This window comes from Colossoma macropomum, unplaced genomic scaffold (assembly GCF_904425465.1).
Source record: "Colossoma macropomum unplaced genomic scaffold, Colossoma_macropomum, whole genome shotgun sequence".
NCBI classification, from domain to species: Eukaryota; Metazoa; Chordata; class Actinopteri; order Characiformes; family Serrasalmidae; genus Colossoma; species Colossoma macropomum.
In genome coordinates, this window is record NW_023494793.1 from 9739209 (window position 1) to 9762464 (window position 23256).

At 41.0% G+C, this 23256-nt stretch overlaps 1 protein-coding gene across 1 annotated transcript; it reads left to right on the top strand.

Moving 5' to 3' along the window:
* Positions 1 to 908: 908 nt before the first annotated feature.
* adra2b (adrenoceptor alpha 2B) lies at positions 909 to 5027 on the top strand. The gene is made up of 2 exons (XM_036578432.1): positions 909 to 1039; positions 1303 to 5027. The coding sequence occupies exon 2, from the start codon at positions 1627 to 1629 to the stop codon at positions 3199 to 3201; it is 1575 nt and encodes a 524-aa protein (XP_036434325.1). The 5' UTR covers positions 909 to 1039; positions 1303 to 1626; the 3' UTR covers positions 3202 to 5027.
* The last annotated feature ends 18229 nt before the right edge of the window (positions 5028 to 23256 follow it).

Genomic DNA, 23256 nt, shown 5'->3' on the forward strand with positions numbered 1-23256 from the left:
AGAGAAACAAAAAGAAGGAAGAAAAGGAGCAGAATGAAGACAGGCATAAGGAGATAGCAAAAATGATAAAGAGATGAAAAAGTGATCAAGAACGAGAGCAAAAGAGAAAGATAAATAGAATCGAGATAAGCAGAAGGTAGTAGAAAGAGTAAGAGAGAAAAAGGGGCAATGAGAGACAAAAAGAGACTGAAAGGGAGAAACAGAAAAAGAAGAAAAGGAAAAAACAGGTAGAAAGAAAGAAAAAAGCATAAAGAGAGGAAAAAGTGATCAAGAGAGAAAGACAAAGAGAAAGAGAGAGGAAGCAAAAGAAAAAGATAAATAGAGAAGCAGAAAGTAGTAGGAACAGAAAGAAAGGAAGGAAGAGAGAGAGAGAGAGAGAGAGAGAGAGAGAGAGAGAGAGAGAGAGAGGGACTGAGAGTATTCGGACAGAGTGTGATTGTTCCGTAAGCAGGGGTCTCTATAAACATCAGCAACATCAGTAAGACAGTCAGTGGGCGGGGCTTTGGGCAAGAACTAACAGCCAATCAGAGAGCAATGGGCGGCGCTTAGAGGCACCCCGCGGGGGCTGGAGGGGGCTGGTGTGGGGGGCCATAATATTAAAGCTGAGCGGCTCTCACACTCAGGAAGAACTGCAGCTCAGATAAAAGACAAACGAGGCAACGGAGTATAAACGAGAGGAGCGGAAAAAGATAAGAAGAAGAGGAAAAAAAGACGGACAAAAACAAAGAGAGAAGAGGAAAATGCTGCTCGGCTCGGACTCTCGCTGCACAAACTAAAGGGCACGCGCGCTTTCTGATGCACCTCTCTCGCACGGGAATATTTCAGCGAGAGCAGCACGCACGCGCGCGCGCGCACAGCGGACGCTTTTACCTGCAGCTTTGCCCGCGTGCTACTTTGGCTACTTTGCGCCTAAATCGTTCTGCTCTGAAGGTTTTGCGCACATCTGGATAACTGAGGCTTCGCCAGCAGCCCTCAATTATTAGTTTGCTTGCTCCCATCTGAGGTCAGAAAATGAAGACTGCCAAAGTTAAAATGACCGGTGAGAGTTTTTTTGCATCAGTTCAGCTGATAGTGTGATCTCAGATGTGAATATTGTAATACGCACGTGCATTATTGCTTTATTTTGAATCCAGTCCTATTTTAATCCGTGATTATACTCTAATATGAATAGGTTGTAACTTGACCTATTTTTAAGCAAGCCCACAGTAACACTCCTCAGTCTCCACTTACCCAGCTGCTAATATATAAATAGTATTACATACAGAGATTTGAATTCTGAATCTAATTTCCCTGTCAAAACAGCTCCAAGCAAGACGGATGTATCAGTGTGTTTAGCTGTGTAAACCAAACAGCGCTGATCCCTATCTTAGGAGTATTTTTAGGCTTGTGGAGGAAGAGAAATGGACTTAAAGGGAGGAGACGAGAGGGAGGAAGGCACTCAGAGTTTGCAGGATGTATGAATGTGACCGAGGCTTTGGACAGTGTGTGACGGGGTCTGATATTGTCCGTTGACTTTTGTTCTAGTTTAATTCCCAGAAAGACTTACCCAAAAAGGGCTAAGACGGACTATCAAAATCCCCAAGCTGAGATTTAGTCTTCACTTGGTGGCGGAACAGAACAGCAGTCATGGAGAGTGCATGCTCTATTGAAGAGGATCTGTCCGGCAGTAATGGTAGTGGCGCCGGAGCCTTTCCTTTGGTCAATCGGAGCATAAAACTCCCCCCGTATTCACCTGAAGCAACCGCAGCCTTCGCCACAGCCATCACACTAATGATCCTCTTCACCATCGTGGGCAACATCCTGGTCATCATTGCCGTGCTGACCAGTCGCTCTCTGAGGGGTCCGCAGAATCTCTTCCTGGTCTCTCTGGCAGCGGCCGACATCCTGGTGGCCACCTTAATCATCCCGTTCTCGCTGGCCAATGAGCTGATGGGTTACTGGTACTTCCGCTCAGTGTGGTGTGAGATCTACCTGGCACTGGACGTCTTGTTCTGCACATCCTCTATCGTGCACCTGTGCGCCATCAGCTTGGACCGCTACATGTCCATCTCCCGGGCCGTGACATATGGTGCCCAGAGGACGCCGCGCCGCATCAAGTGCGCTATCTTAGTTGTTTGGCTGATTTCGGCGGTCATTTCCTTCCCACCTCTCCTGTCCATGAACAAGAACAAAGGGAAGGACTCTGCAGGGTGTCCACAGTGCGAGCTGAACAACGAACGCTGGTATATCCTTTATTCCACCATTGGCTCCTTCTTCGCTCCCTGCCTGATCATGATCCTGGTCTACATGCGGATTTACCAAATTGCCAAGCAGCGCACAAGATGCCCTCCAGGGGAGCCAAGGAAGGAAATCCCTGCCAGTGCAACCACCCCTCAACACAAACCCAAGGCTCTTCAGAATGGCAGAGGAGATGGCGCAAGTACTCCTTGCACCCCTCAGAAAAACCCAACTATGCCCCGACCTCCCACTCTTGCTGTGCCTCAAGTAGAGTCCCTTAACATGGCCAAGCAGCAGCCAGCAACTACCCCAATCACCAACAACCTTCTGCCCCCTCCTTCACCTTCTGTAGCCTTGACGCCAGCCACCCCTTCTTCTCCCCTGGGGCCTTCCCCATCCCTCTCACCTTCCATCTCCTCTAACCAGAAGCAAGACCCAGCACCCAAAAAACCCAGTGGGTGGAAGAAGGAGAAGAAGATTGGCAAGAAGCACGACAACAACAACGGGGAAAGCTCAACGTCTGATTCCGACACGGAGCAGGGAGGGATGGGGACGGAGATGCCCATGACGCCCAGCATTGAACCTAATGCTGGTATCCACTCGCCTGCCACCATCCAGAAGTACAGAGACATGGTCGCCACAGCGAAAGGCACCAGGCTGGCTTCTCGGAAGTCCAAGCAGGAAGGGACACCCAACTCAGCCCGCCGCAAGGCCATGGTGAACCGGGAGAAGCGCTTCACCTTTGTGCTGGCGGTGGTCATTGGCGTTTTCGTCGTCTGTTGGTTTCCCTTCTTCTTCTCCTACAGCCTGCAGGCTGTGTGCCCAGAGGTCTGCACCCTCCCCGAGCCCCTCTTCAAATTCTTCTTCTGGATTGGATACTGCAACAGCTGCCTAAACCCTGTCATCTACACCATCTTCAACAAAGACTTCCGCAGAGCCTTCAAGAAGATACTCTGCAAGAACACCAAGGGTACATTCTTTTGACTGACCACTAGCCCTGCGATCTTTTTGCGGTACGAGAATCTGGAAAACTGTGTACTGTACAATTTTTAAAAAGCACAATAACTTCATTGTAACCATGTACATAAGGGGCTTTTTGTGCAGCCCCTGCAAATCAAGGACCGCATGCAATGATAAAGCACATTTTAATATGTGTCAAATGATAGCCACATGCCATTGTATCTGGGAGAAGACCTCCTGGACGTTTGCAGGTTTACTACGTACCAGGACTCATCCGACAGACGCACAGCAGAAAGAGAGAGCGAACATCTCGACGGGACTGCGATTGACAGATACCCCGTCCTGTTTTATAGAGGTTATTGTGCACCTGTGAGGATAACAAAGTAAAGGGAACACAAGGTAATAGTGTTTTCCCTTTTTTCGCCTTTCTAAGAATACCTGCCCTCAGGGATAGCACAAGTATGGATTTCTGTAGGGATTTCAATCCAACCAGAGTCTTATTTTACCCCTCCAGAATTCTCGCACACACATACACAAAAACATCACAGAGACACACTTTTACACTGATTCTCCTCCCTGATACCTGTCAAGCTTTAATTCCGTGTAGAGAAAAGACAACGAGGGGAAGAAAAAGTGCTCTTGTGGAGCACTTTGCCGGGGGCCATGTGTATAGAATGAATTGATGTAGGATTCACTGAAGGAGCCTAACAGCTGTTGGTTGCAGATGGCACTGGGGATGGGGGGGCGGGGTGGGGGGGGGGTGTGTGATTCCCTTGCCATGCCCATCTTCTCCACCTTCCTAATGCAAGCATGCTCGCTGAATACAAAGCACCTACCATGGACCGAGGAGAGCTTCATTGTCTTTCTCCAGCAGGTTATCTGACAGAGGCTCAGCCTGCTTACTAATACAGTGAACTGCTTTAAGGTAGATAAAGAAGAAAATAAACATGCTTGTCATGGACACAGTTTACATGGCTGAGGAAGACGTGTTTGTGCTTAAATTGACTCCTAAGACTGATCATGAGATCCTAAGACCATTGCTAAAACCATACCAATGGTGTTACTTACTGTGGTGACTGAATCAGGGCAATAAGGACCCTTCCTGATATCTGGAATTGTTTTTTTTTTCTGTTTGTTTACTTTTCACTTTTCTCTACAAGAACTGGGGATTTCTGCCATAAACTGAACTATCGCACCCTCTGTTTAACCGTTCAGCAGGGTGATACTTTGGGACTAAGGGCTGATGGCAATGACACTTCCTATTTCGTTCTCTGGTCGCTGTCACTTATTTGACGACTGCTGTGTCTGTGTGTGCGAGAGAAGGAAACTGCACCTATTCCGAGCGAGTGTTGCGTGCGACTGACTCATGCGTGAATGCGGATGTGTGCTGTGGACGACAGAGTGTGCGTATGCGATGTACAGGGAGGTTTATTTGGATTTTTTTTTTGTTTGTTTTTTTGTGAATCTTTTGGCCTGTGCAGTATGAAGATCCATCACCCCCCCCCCCACACATTCTATTGGCTGAAAATGGACAATATGCGTTTGATTAAAAATGGTCGGCATGCCTTCTTTGCCAGCTCGTGCCAATGCCTTCAATCCAGCTCCTTCTTGTGCCAATGCTGTTACATGTTTGGCTGCTAAACCGTGTCTTCTTATACAAATGATACGAAAAGTGGGTTCCCGGCCAGAGCCGTTGTTTGGTGTTTTTTTTTTCTTTTTTCATCCCAAAGCAAACTGTTCCGTTAGGTGTGGGATTGCAGTTCAATTGTGAGGCCTTTTGAGATTAAAGGGTAGCGATGAAATGTTACGCTGAGAGCTGTGAACAATTTTGGTTTTGTATTATTTATTTATTTGCCTGTTTCTGTTTTGCCCATGCATATTTATTAATGCCAGTTTATCATGGATTCTTTGTTTTCTCTGTAAGTTGATGCTGGGCTGGGGGGGTGGGCAGTCAGGGATGGGGCATGTTATGTAAAAAAAATCTACAATTCATCAAGTACTTAAAAGGCTATACATAATTTTACAAAAGAGTCTTAATTGATTGTTACTTAAAGGGGCACTCCGGCCAATATGACACATGACACATGACACACTGCTTTATCTGTAGCCCACCCGCCTCCTACAGTGCTGCCAAAGAAGCTTCTAGAGTGAGATTTTCAGGTTTAATGACATGAAAACTTTTCTGATGATGTCTCTTGAAGGTGGGGGGAAGTTTTGAAAATCTACAGCTGATTTTTTTTGTTTTGTTTTGCTAGCTGGCTAATGCAGAAGCCAGATGACTAATATTACTGCTAGGAATTTCTCATCTGTATTTATTAGCATCTACATCAGTGGCTATGCTAGCAGTGAGAGTTTCTTTATCACATGGGCGAAGGATTCCCAATGGTTGTATGAGGTATTGGCATAATGCATGCTGGGTATTGTAGTGAGAGAACTTTGGAAACAGAAAATCATGAATTCTGTCAAGGTGATGAGGCTGAGGGATACAATGCTATAATAATAATAATAATGATATAATAAATGTTAGCTTTAGGCCGGAACGCCCCTTTAATCAGAATGCCTTTGGTTTACCATGTTGGGATGTTGCATTTGGACTGCACTCTCCAAAGCTTTGCGGAGTTTCATGATCTCTCCTTTCTCAGTGTAGGATTGCTTTTCTCCACTATTTGAAAATAAAGCCACTGAAATATGCGTGCCATTCCAGTCATTCCCATTGAAGAGGAGAGTATATACAGTCGTGTGCAAAAGTTTAGGCACCCCGGTCAAATGACGTTTTAATGATTTTCTAAGTGAAAGTACGCTAGCGCATTCTCTACAGAGAGTCCAATGCGTGTGTAAACGGCACATTTTATACTTTATTTTTTCCAATATGTTAAACCCAGCAAATAAACAGAAACCATGCACTAAAATTTACAGGAAAAGTTCCGTATTTGAGTGAGTTCCATGCAGAGACTATGCACTCGAACTTACATTCGCTTAGAAAATTAACACACCATGAAATTTGAGCAGGGGCATTCAAACTTTTGCGTACGGTGCACTGGGAGAATACCAGAATCTTTTATTTCAGCAGTTGTGGAAAATGATTCTTCTGATTTTTACCCTTTATGATAGGGATATGGGGTGACATCACAAGCCCAGGGGAGATTCTATCTTCCGGTAGTTTGGAGGAAACTGAAAAGAATAGAAAATGCTTTTGCCTTAGCAAGAATCAATCTGTCAGCAAATCTTTGTTGCGGAAGCCATCGACTGTCCTGCCTTGAAGCTGTTCCGACTGTGGGCGATTATGTGGGCTCCTCACATATGCTTTAACACTGCAATTGCGCAGCAATAGCAAGCCTAATTTCCATACTCATTTCTGAGATGCTTTCACATCATCCGATGTAAGAGAGCCTGGACGCATGTCAGAATGTGGCAGTTCCACAGAAATATCTGTATTCAGTATCTGAGTTGGAAAGAGGGAGCGCGATCGTAGGATGTTGTGGTATGTAAATCAGCAGTGGGGGGCTAAAATGGCTGGTTAAACTCACAACCTCCTGACGGATCAGTGTGGTAGTTTCTGAATTGTTTTGGTTTTTTATTACTTGTTCATTTATCCAAACTCAGCCACACTCAGTTCCATGGTCTGTTCACATCATCTGATTTATGTAATCTCATCAGGCTCTGCAATATGAGGAGACGTCTGTAATTGGGTACATGGGGTTGTTATGGTAATGAGGTTGAATGTGGTTAGTTAGAGTCCTTTAGGATCAATATGTTATACACACCTAAAAAATATGGTTCTTTAGGGGTTCTTTAGTAAAGAAAAATGTCTTATATAGCACCATGAACATTCAAAGAACCCTTTGCAGATTAAATGGTTCTTCACATCGTGAAACAGATTGATGGAGAATCGGCTGTAGATGGTTCTATATAGAACCTTTCTGAAAAAGGTTCTATAGAGCACCAAAAAGTATTCTTCTATTATTACAAGCTTCACATTGTACCAAGAAGAATCCTTTTTTTTTCAAAAAGGTTCTATATAGAACCATCTACAGCACATTCTCCATCAATCTCAAGAACCATTTCATGATGCAAAGAACCATTTAATCATGCATGGGTTCTTTGAGTGTTCATGCTTCTATATAGAACCATTTTCCTTACTTAAGAACCCTTGAACAACCATCATTTTTAAGTGTGTACAGAACCATTTCATGCTTAAATGGTTCTTTGCATGGTGAAATGGTTCTTCAGATTGATGGAGCATGTGTTGTATATGCTTCTATATAGAACCTTTTCAAAAATGGTTCTATATAGCACCAAAAGGGTTCTGCTACTGTTACAAGCTTGACTTGTTTTACAATAAAGCTTCGAAAATGGTTCTTGGCTTGTATGTATGAATGTAAACATTCTAGAATAGAACCTTTACATTAAAAATGCTTTATTTACAAAAATTCTTTAAAGGAAATTTCTGCTTAATTCAGTGAGTGAGATGTCCTAGAGAGTCATTCAGAGTGGTTTGATGTGAAACGGTTCATTGTGGTTAAACCTATTGACTCTTCTTTACAGTGGTGGTGATGGGAACCAGGGGTTGTGATGTGTACAACACAAATATAGCCACTTTATCTACTATCCAAAACCACCACTGAACCTACACATGTCTTCTGAGTGTTTATATATAATGCTGATGATGGTAAAATAGTCATAAATCCCAAATAATACATTTTCTTTGGGTTCTATTTTGCCTTTTAAAGCAGTGCATGTACGTCTCCGCCATGAAGGGGTTTTAATAAATCAATGTCTCAGGCATCAGGCAACATTTTCATCACCGTTTCACTTCTGTGATGTAGAGGCTTCAGACGTCTAGTTCCAGCCACCACCACTGTAAACAAATCTGACTCCAGAATGGAGCATTTCACATCAGACCACTCTAAATGACTGCTCACATCTCAATAACTGAATTATGCAGAAATTTTAAAAAATCAGTGTAACTCCCCTTTAAAGACTCTTTATGGAGCCAAGTGTGGTTCTTTATGAAATCGCACCAAGGAATCTTTTCTGGCACTTTTTTTAATGTAGCTTTTCCATTATTATTAATTCATCCATATTTATCCACATTGATTAACGTCCTGTCTTCACACCATCTGGTGTCAGAATGCTGGACAGTTTCAGGCAGTTTCTCCGAGTAAAATATCAACGTTCATCTCAAACTGTGCATGAAAGCATGAATGTCTTATCATGTTCTGGAATATGAATGAGCCATGAGGAGTGGTCTGTAATTGGGTACGTGGGGGCTGTTATGGTAATAAGGTTGAATGTGGTTGGGTCAACTCCTTTGTGATTACTGTGCTACACCTTTTAGAATAGAGTAGAACCTTTACATCATGTGGAGGATCTTTAGCCTTTAAAAAGGTTCTTAATACTCACACATCTCATTTGCAAATATGGTTCTTTAAAAGCTTTTTAAGGAACCAAGAGTGGTTTTTCTATTGCATTGCTGCAAAGAAACTCTGTTGCCTTATTTTTAGGAATGTAGCTTTAAGCAGGTTTTTTTGTTATTAATTTGTCTGTATACAGTCAATTGCAAGGCTTTCAGTACTGCTGGTGAAATTACACTTTTTGTTGATTTTCAGAGTGTGAATAAGTTAGCACATCCTCTACAGACAACACACTTAAATATGGCATTTTTCTGTATGTTATAGTGCACAAATTTGACATACCAGAAAAAATAAAATAAAACCTAAAAAACTAAGTCTGCTGTAACCTTTTGTGGCGCAGGCTACATTTTATGTTTTATTTATCCTATCAATGTGTTAAATTGAGACAGTAAATAGTAATTGTGTATTAAAATGTGCAGTGTGTGTTCTCTATAGAGGATGTGTTCAATTATTCTCACTTTGACCAGCAGTGTTCAAACTTTTACTGTATATCCACATTGATTAACCTTGTGTTCAAATCCTTTGATGCAAGGATGCTGGACAGGCATGAGACTTAATAAGATATAAATAAAATATCAACAGTCGTTTCAGACAGTGCTGAGGTGTCTGATAACAAGTTTCATTCTGCCCAAAGTACAGTTTTGATGGAAATGACTGAAATGACTTTTACTGAAGTGATTGGATTTGTAGTTTCCTAAGTGTTTGCAAATCATACTTTAACTTCTCTTTAAGAACAGCATGTTTGAAAGAACCTTTTTACTCAGTTCCACTGAAGCTTAGCCCTTCACTTTTAAAAATAAAGGTGCCAAAAAGGGTTATGTGGAATGATGCCACAGACAAATCAGTTTGGGTCTCTAATAACTTTTCACTGGTTTGTTTCTAAAAGAAGTCTCAGTTTATTTGAATGGTCCCCTATAGATGTACATTATTACCAAACTTTGTGGTGATAGTTGATTATTAACAACATTACAGTTAGGATTAGGTTTAGGAGTAGGTGTAGGTTTCACCTTGATGTTAGGGTTAAGGTTAGGTTTAGGGTTAGGACAGATTTAATAGAATCTTTGACATGCAACTTCAAGTTCTGTTGCATTTAACATATATTTAGTAGAATGTCAGTTAAAGATACACTGAGCGTCCACAAAGCATCTACGGTGGACCATCCAAATAAGGTGTTACCCTAAAGGAACCATGCTTGTGAATGAAAGTCCAAACGTGAAAAACCCTTTTAAAGCTTTAAGAGAAGATCCTATAGTGATTGAAGGTCCATCGCAGTCCTTTTTTGGGTTTAATTTCATTCTGTTGTGTTGGTTCAGCTGCTGGACTGCTTTACTGCAGTTCACACCTCTCGCTCAGAGCGTTTTACATCCAAAAAGAGAAGAACAGAGCCTGACAAACTTCAGTGTCTGTGCTGATGGATGCTGGATGTGCTCAGAGGTTGTGGAGCTTTTGGAACTGATACTCTTGTACTTATATACTGGAACATAAATCAGCAGTGGAAGGCTAAAATGGCTGGTTAAACTCCCAAACTCCTGACGGATCAGTGTGGTAGTTTCTGAATTGCTTTGGTTTTTTATTACTTGTTCATTTATCTAAACTCAGCCACACTCAGTTCCATGGTCTGTTCACATCATCTGATTTATGTAATCTCATCAGGCTCTGCAATATGAGGAGACGTCTGTAATTGGGTACACGGGGGCTGTTATGGTAATGAGGTTGAATGTGGTTAGTTAGAGTCCTTTAGGATCAATATGTTATACACACCTAAAAATATGGTTCTTTAGGGGTTCTTTAGTAAAGAAAATGGTTGTATATAGAACCATGAACACTCAAAGAACCCCTTGCATGATTAAAGTGTTCTTCAGATCGGTGGAGAATGTGTTACAGATGGCTCTATATAGAACATTTTTGAAAATGGTTCTATATAGCACCAAAAAGGGTTCTTCTATTCTTACAAGCTTGACATCATAACAAAAGTAGAACCCTTTTGGTGCTATATAGAACTATTCCCTTTACTAAAGAACCCATAGAGGATGTGTTGACTTATTTTCTCTAAGAAAATCAACAAAACATGCAACTCCACCATCGGTGGTTAAACTTATGCATACAACAGTGTAGAACCATGACAAGCAAAAGAACCCACTGAAGGTGTAAATGGTTTCTGGCGCAGTTAAGCAGTTATTCTCTGTGATAGACAACCTATTGTTTATGTCTCTTAAAAGCGGTCATAAATGGGACCAAAAAGGGTTCCACTATTGTTACAAGTCAGGTTTGGTGCGATATACATGTACCAAATCTGACTTATAACAATGGTGGAACCCTTAAATGTCACTTAAAATTGGTTCTAAATAGGACCAAAAAGGGTTCCACTATTGTTACAAGTCAGGTTTGGTACTATATATATATGTACCAAATCTGACTTATAACAATGGTGGAACCCATATATGTCACCTGAAATTGGTTCTAAATAGGACCAAAAAGGGTTCCACTATTATTACAAGTCAGATTTGCTACTATATTGAAATTTTGCCCACTTCTGTCAAAGAGTGACCAAACCTTGCCATGTTCTGGCTGGAATAAGCAGTGAGGAGAACTCTGAGTACATGCATGCTAACAGGCTAATATTATTAAACATGGTTGGTTAACTCTCGGCCTCCTTTAGGATCAGTATTTAAATAGCATTTTGTTATATTCTAACATTAACATTCAAGCCAGACTACGGCACAAGGGCCATTTAGGGAAGCACTGGAAAAAGCGCAATCGCTGTGTTTTACATGCTGGAGTTTGGGCCTCGCTACAGAGGCCCAAACTCCAGCACGTCTCTTGATGTGAGGTACAAACGCTTCATTGACCTTTCATTTTGACTCAGAGAGCACTTCGAAAAGAGAGGAAAAAAAAGGTGCCGTGAAAACCAATTGACAATAAACAGCGCGAATGTGGCCTTTATGTGCACTTTTACTTCTATAAACACAGAGCCGAGCCAGGAAGCTCTGAACTTAAGCCGGGGTTGAAGGGAGGGAGCCGGGGAGAGTTTGGCTTTAGTAATTGCATGAAGCCTCCTGTTTAATTATTGATGAACTCCTCTCGCGAAGCCAGTAAACAATTTTGTGCGAATGCCCAGCCTAACATTTTCTTTAAGTGTCTGCCCAGGGTCATATAGCAGCACTGTCGCAGCGTTAAACTCTTAATTGCTAAGTCGTGACCTGAGGAGAAACTGAATTCAGGGCACTTATTTATAAATATGGAAGAAAAGGTTCAGTTCCACAGGAATTTGGTGGTTTCGCTGAGCCTCGTGGCTACAAAATAGCTCATTCTCTTTGTTTCAGAATAAAACTTTCATTGAGTTCTGGTGAAGTTTGTAAGATACAGATGGGAAAGACGAAAGAAAGAACAACATTTCGGCGCCCTATCGCAGTTTGGCTTTGAAGAAAGTGAAATGAGTCTCCTGTGTCGGATTTAAGCCAGAACTGGGCCAACAGCGGAGAGCGTGAAGAGGGACGGGGTAAAGAGACTAATACAGAATTAGAATGAGACAGAAGAAGACACCTAACAGAAGGACATGAAGATGAACAGCCCCAGTGCTCCTGACATAATTTGCATACACTTGGCGATGCCGTAGAACAGTGGTCTCCAGCCCTGGTCCTGGAAATCTACCATCCTGTAGAGCCTAGTTCCAACCACAACCTGCCACACACTTAACAACCTATCATGGGACCATCTCTCCAAAAAAAAACACTTTGCTACTGTTTTTCAAACCACGGAAATGAATGTTTTGGATCTGTTTGTTTATTGTTTGTGTTTCTGAGTGGCACTGAAACTAATTCCTCTTAGTCAAACATGGACTCATATGGTATTAAAGTACTGAAATCTGAAACTTTTTGACAAAGCGTGTAGTGTGTTTTCAGCCAATGAGTTTTCTGGGGTTTTTTTTAAATGGGGAAAAGCTGTGAAATTGCTAATCAGCTGTACGTTACGGCAAATAGATGCAGCACATAGAGATTAGGCTGGAAAAAAGCTAAAGAGCCTTTCACTGAAAGGTTCTGGAGGCAAGACATGTAGCTCTTCTATGGCAAAACACCTGACATCTTTATTTTTAAGAGTGTGAAGAGACAACGCCTATGATAACCTAAAATCACCCATGAAAGCCATGTGATCAAACAATATCAGCAGAAAATCTGTTTTATAAGAACTTATGGAAGGGCAATTATGATAAATTATGCTTTTCTACGAAAACATATGCACCATCAGAAGCTCTAGAACTGCATGGGTCACAAAAAAGACTTTCAGTTATAGAGATCCTATAATAAACACCAGCCAGTGTGGATTAAGTGGACAAACTGCATGACAGGACAAATCAGAGGTGCATCACAACTGGATATGGCTGGTAGTGCTGCAGTCAAACAAGAGGATTTTGTAGTGGTCCTGAGAGGCCAACAGAATCCTTTCAGTGATCTTCTGATGAAATATCACAATATTCAGATTGTTTGCACCACTAATATTCAGTTTGCTCTTTATAGTCGATGTTGACACATTTAGTTTACAGAGACACAAGGGGAAGGGGAGCGCGGGGAACAACCTAACACAGGGCACATTTTAACACAGACTTTTTATGTTGTTAAACAAGGTCAAGCAGCATGTGCTTCTGTCCACAGTACCACATTTCCTAGCCACAGTCTCCCGTGAAAATTCAGAGCGATTCATCAGCGTTTTAAAGAGATCTGTGCCGAGGAGTGTTTTCAGGGCATGACAGTGAATTTTGGGGTTATTGAGCTGATTGTGTAAATCACAAAATCCAAACTTATATAAATTGAATCAGTCTTGTTTCCTATGACGTAGCATCGTACAGCTTCTGCACTGCGGTGTTAGTTTTTAAATGCTGTAACAACTAAGCCACCTTTAGTAAACAAAGACAAATAAACTGGGTCTTTTTGTTTCATATGTCCAGACAGAGTTCAAAATGAAAGAGAGAAAACATCGGAAAAGGTATTTTCTTCTACGTTATTAGTATCTTTTAGATGTTAGTGTTTTTTGTTTTAAATAAATATATTAATGAAATTAACATTAACAGCTGGTAAAGCAGCAGTTATTCAGAGACATTGTTCATATTTCACTGATGTGTGATGTTTTTATTTGCTCCTACGCTCGATAAAAATTGTTTGACACACAGTCTCATGTCAGTTTTCATAAATAATTTGATGTGTGTGTGTGTGTGTGTGTGTGTGTGTGTGTGTCAGTTGATCTGTCTTATAGAGAGATAATATATAATGCAGTATGATTAGAAAAAAAAATTGTTTTTTATAACAGAGAATTATATTGAATTAACTTGGATTAATTTGGGTAACATTCGTACAAACTGGGGCTTCTTCTTCTATGGAACTTACAGTTCTAGTTCTAGTTCAATTTGCACCTGCTTACGACACAGCTAGAACCCTTATGATAAACCAATGATAACCAATTAATGATTTAATTGTTGTTTTAAACCACTGTAGTGTGTCTAATTTCTCTAACTAGCAATCTTGCTCGCTTGTTAGCTTACCTGTTTCACTAATATGAAATGACTGCACTGTTCTGTGCCTGTGCTAAATGTCTATGTACCTAGAACAGGGGTCGGCAACCCAAATTTTAAGAAGAGCCATTTGTCCTTTCAACCAAAATCAAACCACCTTGGGAGCCACAAATTTTTATGTCCATTTTACCATCTTGGCTGTAAATATGTCTCAGTATGTGCTGATGTACTAGTACAGGCTGAAAATATAATATAAACCAAAGATTTAGGCCCAATCCCATTTCACCCCTCGCCCCTACCACTTAGCCCTTAGCCCTCCATTTTGTGTGTTCACGTCTAGGGGTAGGTTGTCCCGATTCTTGTTGAGATAGAGGGGCTAGGGTGAAGTGTTAGGGCTACATGGCCCTCCAAACGGAGGTTTTTCAGAGACTCACTCCAAACAGAGTGTTATGAAAAAAAAAGAATAACCGGCAAGACGGCAAGAAGAAACCCACAAATGTGAGGATTTTCTCCTTTAAAAAATTACGATAACCATTGTATTATCTTAGTTTAATGTCGTTTCAATGTATTATGGTCGTTTTCTTCATAACAAGCACAGAGAAAATCGCTAATAGCATGCTAATTTCTCAGTAGTAACTTTCCCGTTCCACCTTAAATAGTCCGGCAGTTCTGACGCCAGGAGCGCCAGAATGTAACTGCTGCACCATTTAGGGTGGAACGGGAAAATTCTAACAAGAAGCTGGCGAATAGATGACTTCAGATTCGTATCACCAAATAATTGGAGTGGGCGATGATAAATGATTGTCTTATCCCCCTCTTTGAGAGCAGTTTGATGCGCTAAGTGTAACTGAAGCCCAGCAGCGAGGAGCTGAACTTTCCCTTCTCTGCTATCACTGAAGACTGGGTCACCTGCAGAGCAGCGCTAGTAAGTTGTTACTGAAGTGATGTTTTTTTTTATTATTATTATTTGAGTTGTTTTTTTTAATTTCGTAGGGCAAGATTTCAACCACTACCCCTCATAACTCAGTTCCAAGAGGTTAGGGTGACACTCGAAAACAAGGGGTAGGGGTAAAAAGAAGAAATGGGATTGGGCCTTACTTTGCTTTAAGCTGTAGCTCAGCTATAGCTGCTTTTCTCACAGCTCCAGCAGGAAACTTTTCTGCAAAAGTAAAATAGTTGAGCGGACCTATTCATTTGACTTTTTACGAGGCTGAAGTCAGCTTCTCATTCACCAGCCTCTTGTTCGAATTTTCCTGTTCCACCTTAAATGGTGCCTGAGGCGGTAGAATGTAACTGCTGCACCCTTTAAGGTGGAACAGGAAAATTCGAAAGAGAAGCTGGCAAACAAGGAGCTGACTTCAGCTTCACAACTATTTAATGTTTGACAGTTTCTCACTGCAGATTAAATGTATCAGGAAACCAGCTGGAGTGATTATGAAAAGCAGATAACTCCATTCGTCTCCTGATTATTAATGTTCATCTTAAATCTTTCTCTTTGCCTTTTCGTTAGCTACTAGCTAGGTGAGATTGTTGTCATCACTATGGTGACCAGCAGTCTGTAGGCCAACCTTCAGAGTTAAAGGTTGGTGAATTAACAGATATAGGCTACATTAACTCCAGCGTTTAAGACCATTTATTGTTAAAACAGTGTTAGAACAATCAACAGAGCTTTATTTTACTGCAAAGGTGGATTATTTACCTAAAAATCTTTTTTGGGCAGGGGCAACAGGGCAGTAAAACAGTCCTATGCCGAGGCCTGATCTAGAATCAAACAGTCTGCCGAAAGTGCAAATGTAAGCAAAAACCTTCTTGCTTAAATGCTACCCTGCTAGAAAAACTAGCATAGCCACCATAAAAACTAGCATATGTTGTGTGTGCTGGTCAACAGCAATGGAAGTTCTTAGCTTGGTTACCAGCAAAACCAGCATAAGTTGTGTTTTGGATGCTAGTATGCTGGTCGGCAGGGTAATAGCATTAGCATTAGCTTCTTCACTAGCTGATGTCACAGTAAACCGAACTCTTTACAAAGTAATAATTCTAGAAATGGAAATCAGCACATCCACACTGCTGATTGAATGTCAGCCCATAATGAAATCATCAGTTTATTCTCAGTTATTACAGTTTTGCAAAAGCTGAATCGATCATTGTACTTATTGTACTTATGTTGTATATTTTTAGCCATTTTTAAATAATGCACTGTTGTTTTGCTGGTGAATTTTATACTGTTCCAACTTTTTTACAAACCTCAGAAAAAGGAAACATTGCAAGAAACATTGTTTATCATGAGAATGTCTTCACTGCAGAAAAGGGTATCTTGTCAAGCGAAATGATCCTAAATCTAGTAGATGTATCTAATATTTCCCATTTTGAGATTCTTGTGCACCTATAATAAGATTATCTGGCTTATTTCTAGACATTTTTCACTTGTTTTCAGTAACTTTTATTAAGTAATATGATCTCACTGTACTGGCAGATAATTTTGCTGGTTTCAAGCACATTTATTAAAACAGGCTAAATTATCCACCAATATAGTGAAATAATTTTACCCAATAAAATTACTTAAAACAAGTAAAAAAAATTGTCTAGAAATAAGGTAAACAATCCTAAATTAAGCTTACAACAATCTCAACAGGAGAAATATTAGATTTATTGTCTGTATTTTAATTTACAAGATACCATTTTTGCAGTGTTTAAGTATCGTGTTACTATGATTTCACCAAATTGCCCAGCCTTATAAGAACTAGAGGTAATTGCTAAAATAATGAAAATTTTATGAGTAGTAGTAGACGCTCTGGCACAAGTGTTTCAGTGTTAAACAAGCAGTTAAAGTGCCGTCCTACTGGGATGGAGACATATACTGAACAGAACTGTTTTATTAACAAGAATCATGTGTTTTCTCTGCACTTGTATCCTGAATGGAGTATTATCTTTCAAGATGCCAATGATGTTCCATCCACAAGGTATGAGCAGTCCCGCCTGAACGACTTATTGAGTAGGAAAACAATGCAAACCATATGCTACTAGCTCAACAATGCTTCCAGACACCAAACCCGAAGACAATATCTGAAATTCACAGGAGGATCCATCCTCTGCCACATTACCCACCAGTAACAGAACGGCAAACAGTGGATGACACATCAGCCTCTAGAGTCAGGCTTGGACAGTCTGTACCACGCATTGTGTTTTCATCCAACTCTAAGCAGCTCAGGGACATTAATCGCTAAGTTAACAGGAACCACAGTATAGCTGAACCATCTGCTTTCATAGAATTATTCATTCCTCAGTTCCTCAAGAGTGTCTGGTGTCTGAAGTTTGTTTTTTTTAGTTTTGTACTGGAGCTAAAATGGTAGCGTAGCTGAGAAGTACCCTGCTGAACAGACCAACACAGGCCGGAATAAATTATATGCTGGTCTAAGGTAGTTTGTACTGGCCTAGTGCTGGTTTAGCTGGTCACCAAGCATGGTCATGCTGGCTGACCAGCATACCAGTTTCCAATCCACAACATATTGTTGTTGTCGGAAGAAGCTCATATCTCCATTTTTGGCTTTTTTTTTAGTTTTTCACATTATTTGAAAATGCATGTTGTCCTTTACATTGTGTGTATATTTCATGATGAATGGATTAAAAGAAATGATCCAAAATGACTTTGAAAAAAGTCTGGTTCCATTGACTTACATTAAAAGTAAAGTAGGTTTTTTCTCTCTCCTGTAAAGTTACCATTTTGGAGACACAAGGTTTTCTTCAACAGCGATATGCTGGTTTTGCAGGTGACCAGCTATGCTGGTCTGTGCTGGTTGTTTTAGCAGGGTAATAGAAGCTTATCACACATTTGCTGATAAATAATGTAAACAGACTTGCCTGTTAAAAAGGATGTTCATAGGAGGTAGATCATGAAGCTAAAAGCAGCAGCAGCAGCCATTTTGAAGCCTGATTTTTGTGTGAACTTTTGCTCACTTATATAAACATCAGTGAGTCAGAAAACACATACGCAAGTCTGTTTGAGGCAAATGCCATTTGAACAATGCTAATTGGTATAAAATTCCAATGTATTTATCTAATAATAGTCCTGTTTCATTATTAGGTTTTGGATGGAAACAGAATTCTTGAAGTGTCCAACAAAAAATCATCTAATCAGGACTTTTTTTCCCATGGTATCTAGGCATATATATCCAAGCAAGCTCTCTCAGTAAATAGGCATTCAGGAGCTGAATTAAAGTCCTATTGTGTCAGATAGCTGTGCTTTTATTTCATTTTTACATAACACTTTGCCAGTGACCTGAACTGGCCATTGTTTATTCAAAATATGCCAAAACTGCAACAGCAAAATAGACACTGAATACTTGTTTAAAATAATTCAAAATAATTTTTTAAAAGTTTTTTAAAACTGCCTATTTGCTTGAACTAGACACAAGGCATCTAGGCATTGTGTAACCGCTGGCCCAAAGGTTGCGGTCGGGGGAAGTGGGTCAGAACGCCCACTATATTGCAGTGCATGCTGGGGACTGTAGTGCATCTCAGGGTGAAACTTAAAATAACTTCATGGGCCAAATGGGACTGTGTCCCGGGCCTGACTTGGCCCACAGACCTTGTATTTGACACAGGGGCTCTAGGCCTTCTGGAAGTCCTAGACACGTCACTCACTAGGAATGGACGAGTGGTAGGTTGACCATATTTCAGTCATTTGTTACAAATGGAAAAAATCGGCAGCTCTGTACCAGATACTCTTTACTGAAAGAGTCACTGTCAAACGTCTACAACATTAAATAAATGCTAACATGTTTGTTAGAAGCTTCAGACTGTATTTTAGAATGTCTTTTTCAGTCTTTAAATGTCCTTGTTTAACTCTATAAATGCCCAGGTGGGCACAAAGTGTTATTACACACTTCTATGACCTAGAACAGCTTAACCAGTTTGCATTGACGTCCCTGAAGTTACAGAATAATAAGACTTAGTATGTAATAAGCCTGGGATATAATGGGGTTCATCTAGAAATTTAAAAAAGATTTAGTGTCATACATCCCTCCGGCTCTGAGACACACTCGGACTCCATCTCCCAGACTCTTCTGGGAGATCACATGACTCGTGACTCCTGACCTTTCCTCAGTCTCCAATCAGCGCTCTCAGTCACCGGAATACTAACTCAGTTCACCTCTCTTGGTGTCATATGACCATAGTAGTTTAGTATATAAGCCCAGGCTTTAGCACAGACTAGTTGGGAGATATTGCATCTATCCACATCTACCGAGCGTTCTCTTGTGTTTATTACTACTCCTGTTTATGACCCATTTTTGCCTGTTTTTCAACTCTGCCTTCTGCCTGACCCTTTTGAACTGTTTGCCTTCTGTTATGTTTGTCTTTTTCTATTGGCCGTCTTTTTTTGGATTTGACCCACGCCTGTTGATTGACCACAAACCTGGATATTGATGTCTCTTTTCAACCGCGAGCGACTGAATCCTTCTGGCACACTACACATAGAAATAAGTTCATGTGAATCACTGTTAGCTTAGTGCTAACATATTACTAGAAGGAGCTAGCAAGAAATAGCTTTACCATAGAAGTATTTTTTCCTTAAATTTGACTGAGTTTTGACATTTACGGCCCAAATTCAAGGCCGAGCTCTAATAGACAGTTTGACACTGTAAAGAAGCAAACATCAGACACCAATCATGTCTTGGCTGCTTGACTACATGTGTGATTTGGGGGAGGGAAGCCTTAGTTTCTCACCAAACTACTGTGTTTAAACACTTACTAAAGGCTATTTAGAGGATTCACTACTGGCTTATTTTATATCTGTGATTCTAACAGCACAGTTCTTACAGTAATCATTTTTCTCAGAATGCACAGGTAAAGAAATAAATGTGTGGTCAGGAAGTAAAATTAAGTTATCATTCTAAATTTAGTCCAGCCTCTTATAACTGTCACTGTAATTGTTTTCAGTAATTTCTGACGATAGTATGATATCAGCAAAGAAGTGCACAGACAGGATCTAATCTACTTCTCTGGTCCTAATACGCCTTCCACTCACATGACTGTACACTCAGAAAAATAGGTTCCTAAATTGGGTTTCAGCTTAGGCACAGGGTTCTAGGATAAAGCTTTAATTGGTAGAGAACCTTTACACTTTCTCCATAGGCCAACAATGGCACTGACAGAGCAAAGCAGTTTTGAAAGTGCCCCGACTCCAGATGTATCTGATCAGCCAAGACCAAAATTTGGTGTCCAGTTTAGCACTTCTCCTGCAAACATGCTCGTGTGTGCCTGCAGAGGGCTCTGTAGAAAGTGTGAGTTAGGGCTAGCCAACTGATAACACTGTATTGGCCTACTGTGAGTCAGCATACAGTGGTCCCACAGGTGGGGCCCCGCGTCATATGAGGGCTTAGTGTAGGCTTACCGAAGTAGGGACCCAATCTGTTGTGAAACCAGGGGCACATGCAGAGCCCCATGTTAGGGCAGCCAGTAGTGGGGCCTTAATCTGCTGTGAAACCAGGGGCATGTGTAGGGCCGCAAGTTAGGGACCCTATGTTGACGGCCCACACTAAGCCCTTATTTGAGATGGGAAGTGGGAAGCCCACACAATTTGTTGTGAAACTGGGGGCACCTGAGAGGCCTCATGTTAGGGTCCAATGCTGGCCATACTCATGTGAGGGCTTGGTGTGGGCCACCACCATAAGGGTCCATCGATGACTGGGGCCCCGCTACAGGCAGCCTGCAGTGGGCCTAATTTTTAACCCACAGTGTACATTTGACTTAGTTTTGACACTATTTGAAGATTCTTTGAATTTAAAAAATGTCCTACACACTCACACATCTCATTGGTTCCTTAAAGGAATGGTTTGGCAAAATAATCTAATTTGAACAATTTTCCCCTAAGGGTGGTTTAGGTTTTGGGCTTCGCTTTGGTCAGCGCTGGGTTTCAGTGGTGCTACATCATTAGAACATGCGCACAGTAGATCAGAGCAAGTTTGAAAACCATCCACCTGACAGTGTATTCGCATGCAAGTCACTTTAAAACTTAAAAACAGGTTGGGCTGTTGTTGTTAAGGTGAGAAGACAAAAGTGAAAAAGAAAGTGGTTGTATGTCACACGTCATACGCAACACTGTCTCATTAGTTGCACTTTGGAAAGATCAGCAGCAAACTGGGAAAAAAAAGTAATTAGCAGGTGGCAAATCTGAGTGGTGGTTGACTCTGGAGGTAGCGCAGTTTTGAAAGCACCCTTACTGCAGAAGTAGTTAATCAGCTAAAACCCAAATTTGGTGTCTAAATTTTGCTTCTTTAATTTAACACTGGAGCTACGAGACTGTCATTGCTAACAAACACTAGAAGTCAAAAGTCACCCAAATCTTTTCCGTCAATACAAGCCCAAAAACTTCTCTCATATCACTTGAACCATATCCACATCTTCATTAAGGTCACACAGACTGGTTGATGTGATTTAGAGCACACTATATGATTGACTTTTTTTTTCTTTTTTGAGTTTTGATATTTATGGCCCAAACTGAAGGCGTAGCTCTAATAAATGCAGTTTCCACAGTAAAGAAGCAAACTTCGGACACAGTTCATGTCTTGGCTGCTGGACTACATTTGTGACTTAGTTTTTCACCAAACTACTGTGTTTAAACACTTACTGACTTCATTAAAGCCTATTTAGAGAATGAACTACTGGCTTATTTTACATCTATGATTCTATCAGCACAGTTATTGCAGTAATGATTTTTTGTCAGTATGCACAGGAAAAGAGATAAATGTGTGGTCAGGAAGTGGAATTAACTTATCATTCTAATTTTGTCCAGCCTCTTATAACTGTCACTGTAACTGTCTTCAGTCATTTCTGATAACGATATAATATGAGCAAATAAGTGCACAGACAGGATCTAATCTAAGGATTTCGCCCACTTCTTGTAGGCTTCTCTGGTTCCTCCACTCATGTCACATGACAGTACTACTGAACACACTGAAAAATAATGGTTCCTAAATTAGTTTTCTATCACAGGGTTCTTGAAAAAAGCTTTAATTGTTATAGAACCTTTGCATTATTTGAAGGTTCTCTGAGCTTTAAATATGTTCTTCACACGCACACATCCCATTGCTTTAGATTTATACAAGCGCTTCAGGTTTTGTGCTTCACTTTGCTCATTTGCAAAACATGTATGTCAGTTTAAAAGGTTAGGCTATAGTTGTTATATCGAGCAGACGGAAGTGAAAAAGAAAGTGGCCATACGTCACACATCAACACTGTCTCATTAGTTGCACTTTAGTAAGGTCGACAGCAAACTGGGAAAAATTGCAATTGAATTTGCAAGTGGAAAATCTGAGTGGTGGGTGATGCTGAAGACAGCGTAGTGTCAAGGTGGAGAAGCTCTCTCCATAGACCAAACATAGACCAACAACAGATATCTCCATAGGCCAACAAACTGCTCGCTCCATAGACCAACATAGACCAACAAACAGCTATCTCCATAGGCCAACAAACTGCTCTCTCCATAGGCCAACATAGACCAACGAACAGCTATCTCCATAGGCCAACAAACTGCTCTCTCCATAGACCAACATAGACCAACAAACAGCTCTCTCCATAGACCAACATAGACCAACAAACAGCTCTTTCCATAGGCCAACAAACACCTCTCTCTTCATAGACCAACATAGACCAACAAACAGTTATCTCCATAGACCAACATACAGCTATTTCCGTAGGCCAACAAGCTGCTCTCTCCATAGACCAACAAATAGATATCTCCATAGGCCAACAAACTGCTCTCTCCATAGACCAACAAACAGCTCTCTCCATAGGCCAACATAGACCAACAAACAGCTCTCTCCATAGACTAACATAGGCCAACAAACCACTCTCTTCATAGACCAACATAGACTAACAAACCACTCTCTCCATAGACCAACATAGACCAACAAACAGCTCTCTTCATAGACCAACATTGGCTAAAAACTGCTCTCTCCATGGACCACCATTGGCCAACAAACTGCTTCCTCCATGGATCAACATAGAGCAACAAACAGCTCTCTCCATAGACCAACATAGGCCAACAAACTGCTCTCTCCATAGACCACCATAGGCCAACAAACTGCACCCTCCATGGATCAACATAGACCAACAAACAGCTCTTTCCATACACCAACATAGGCCAACAAACTGCTCTCTCCA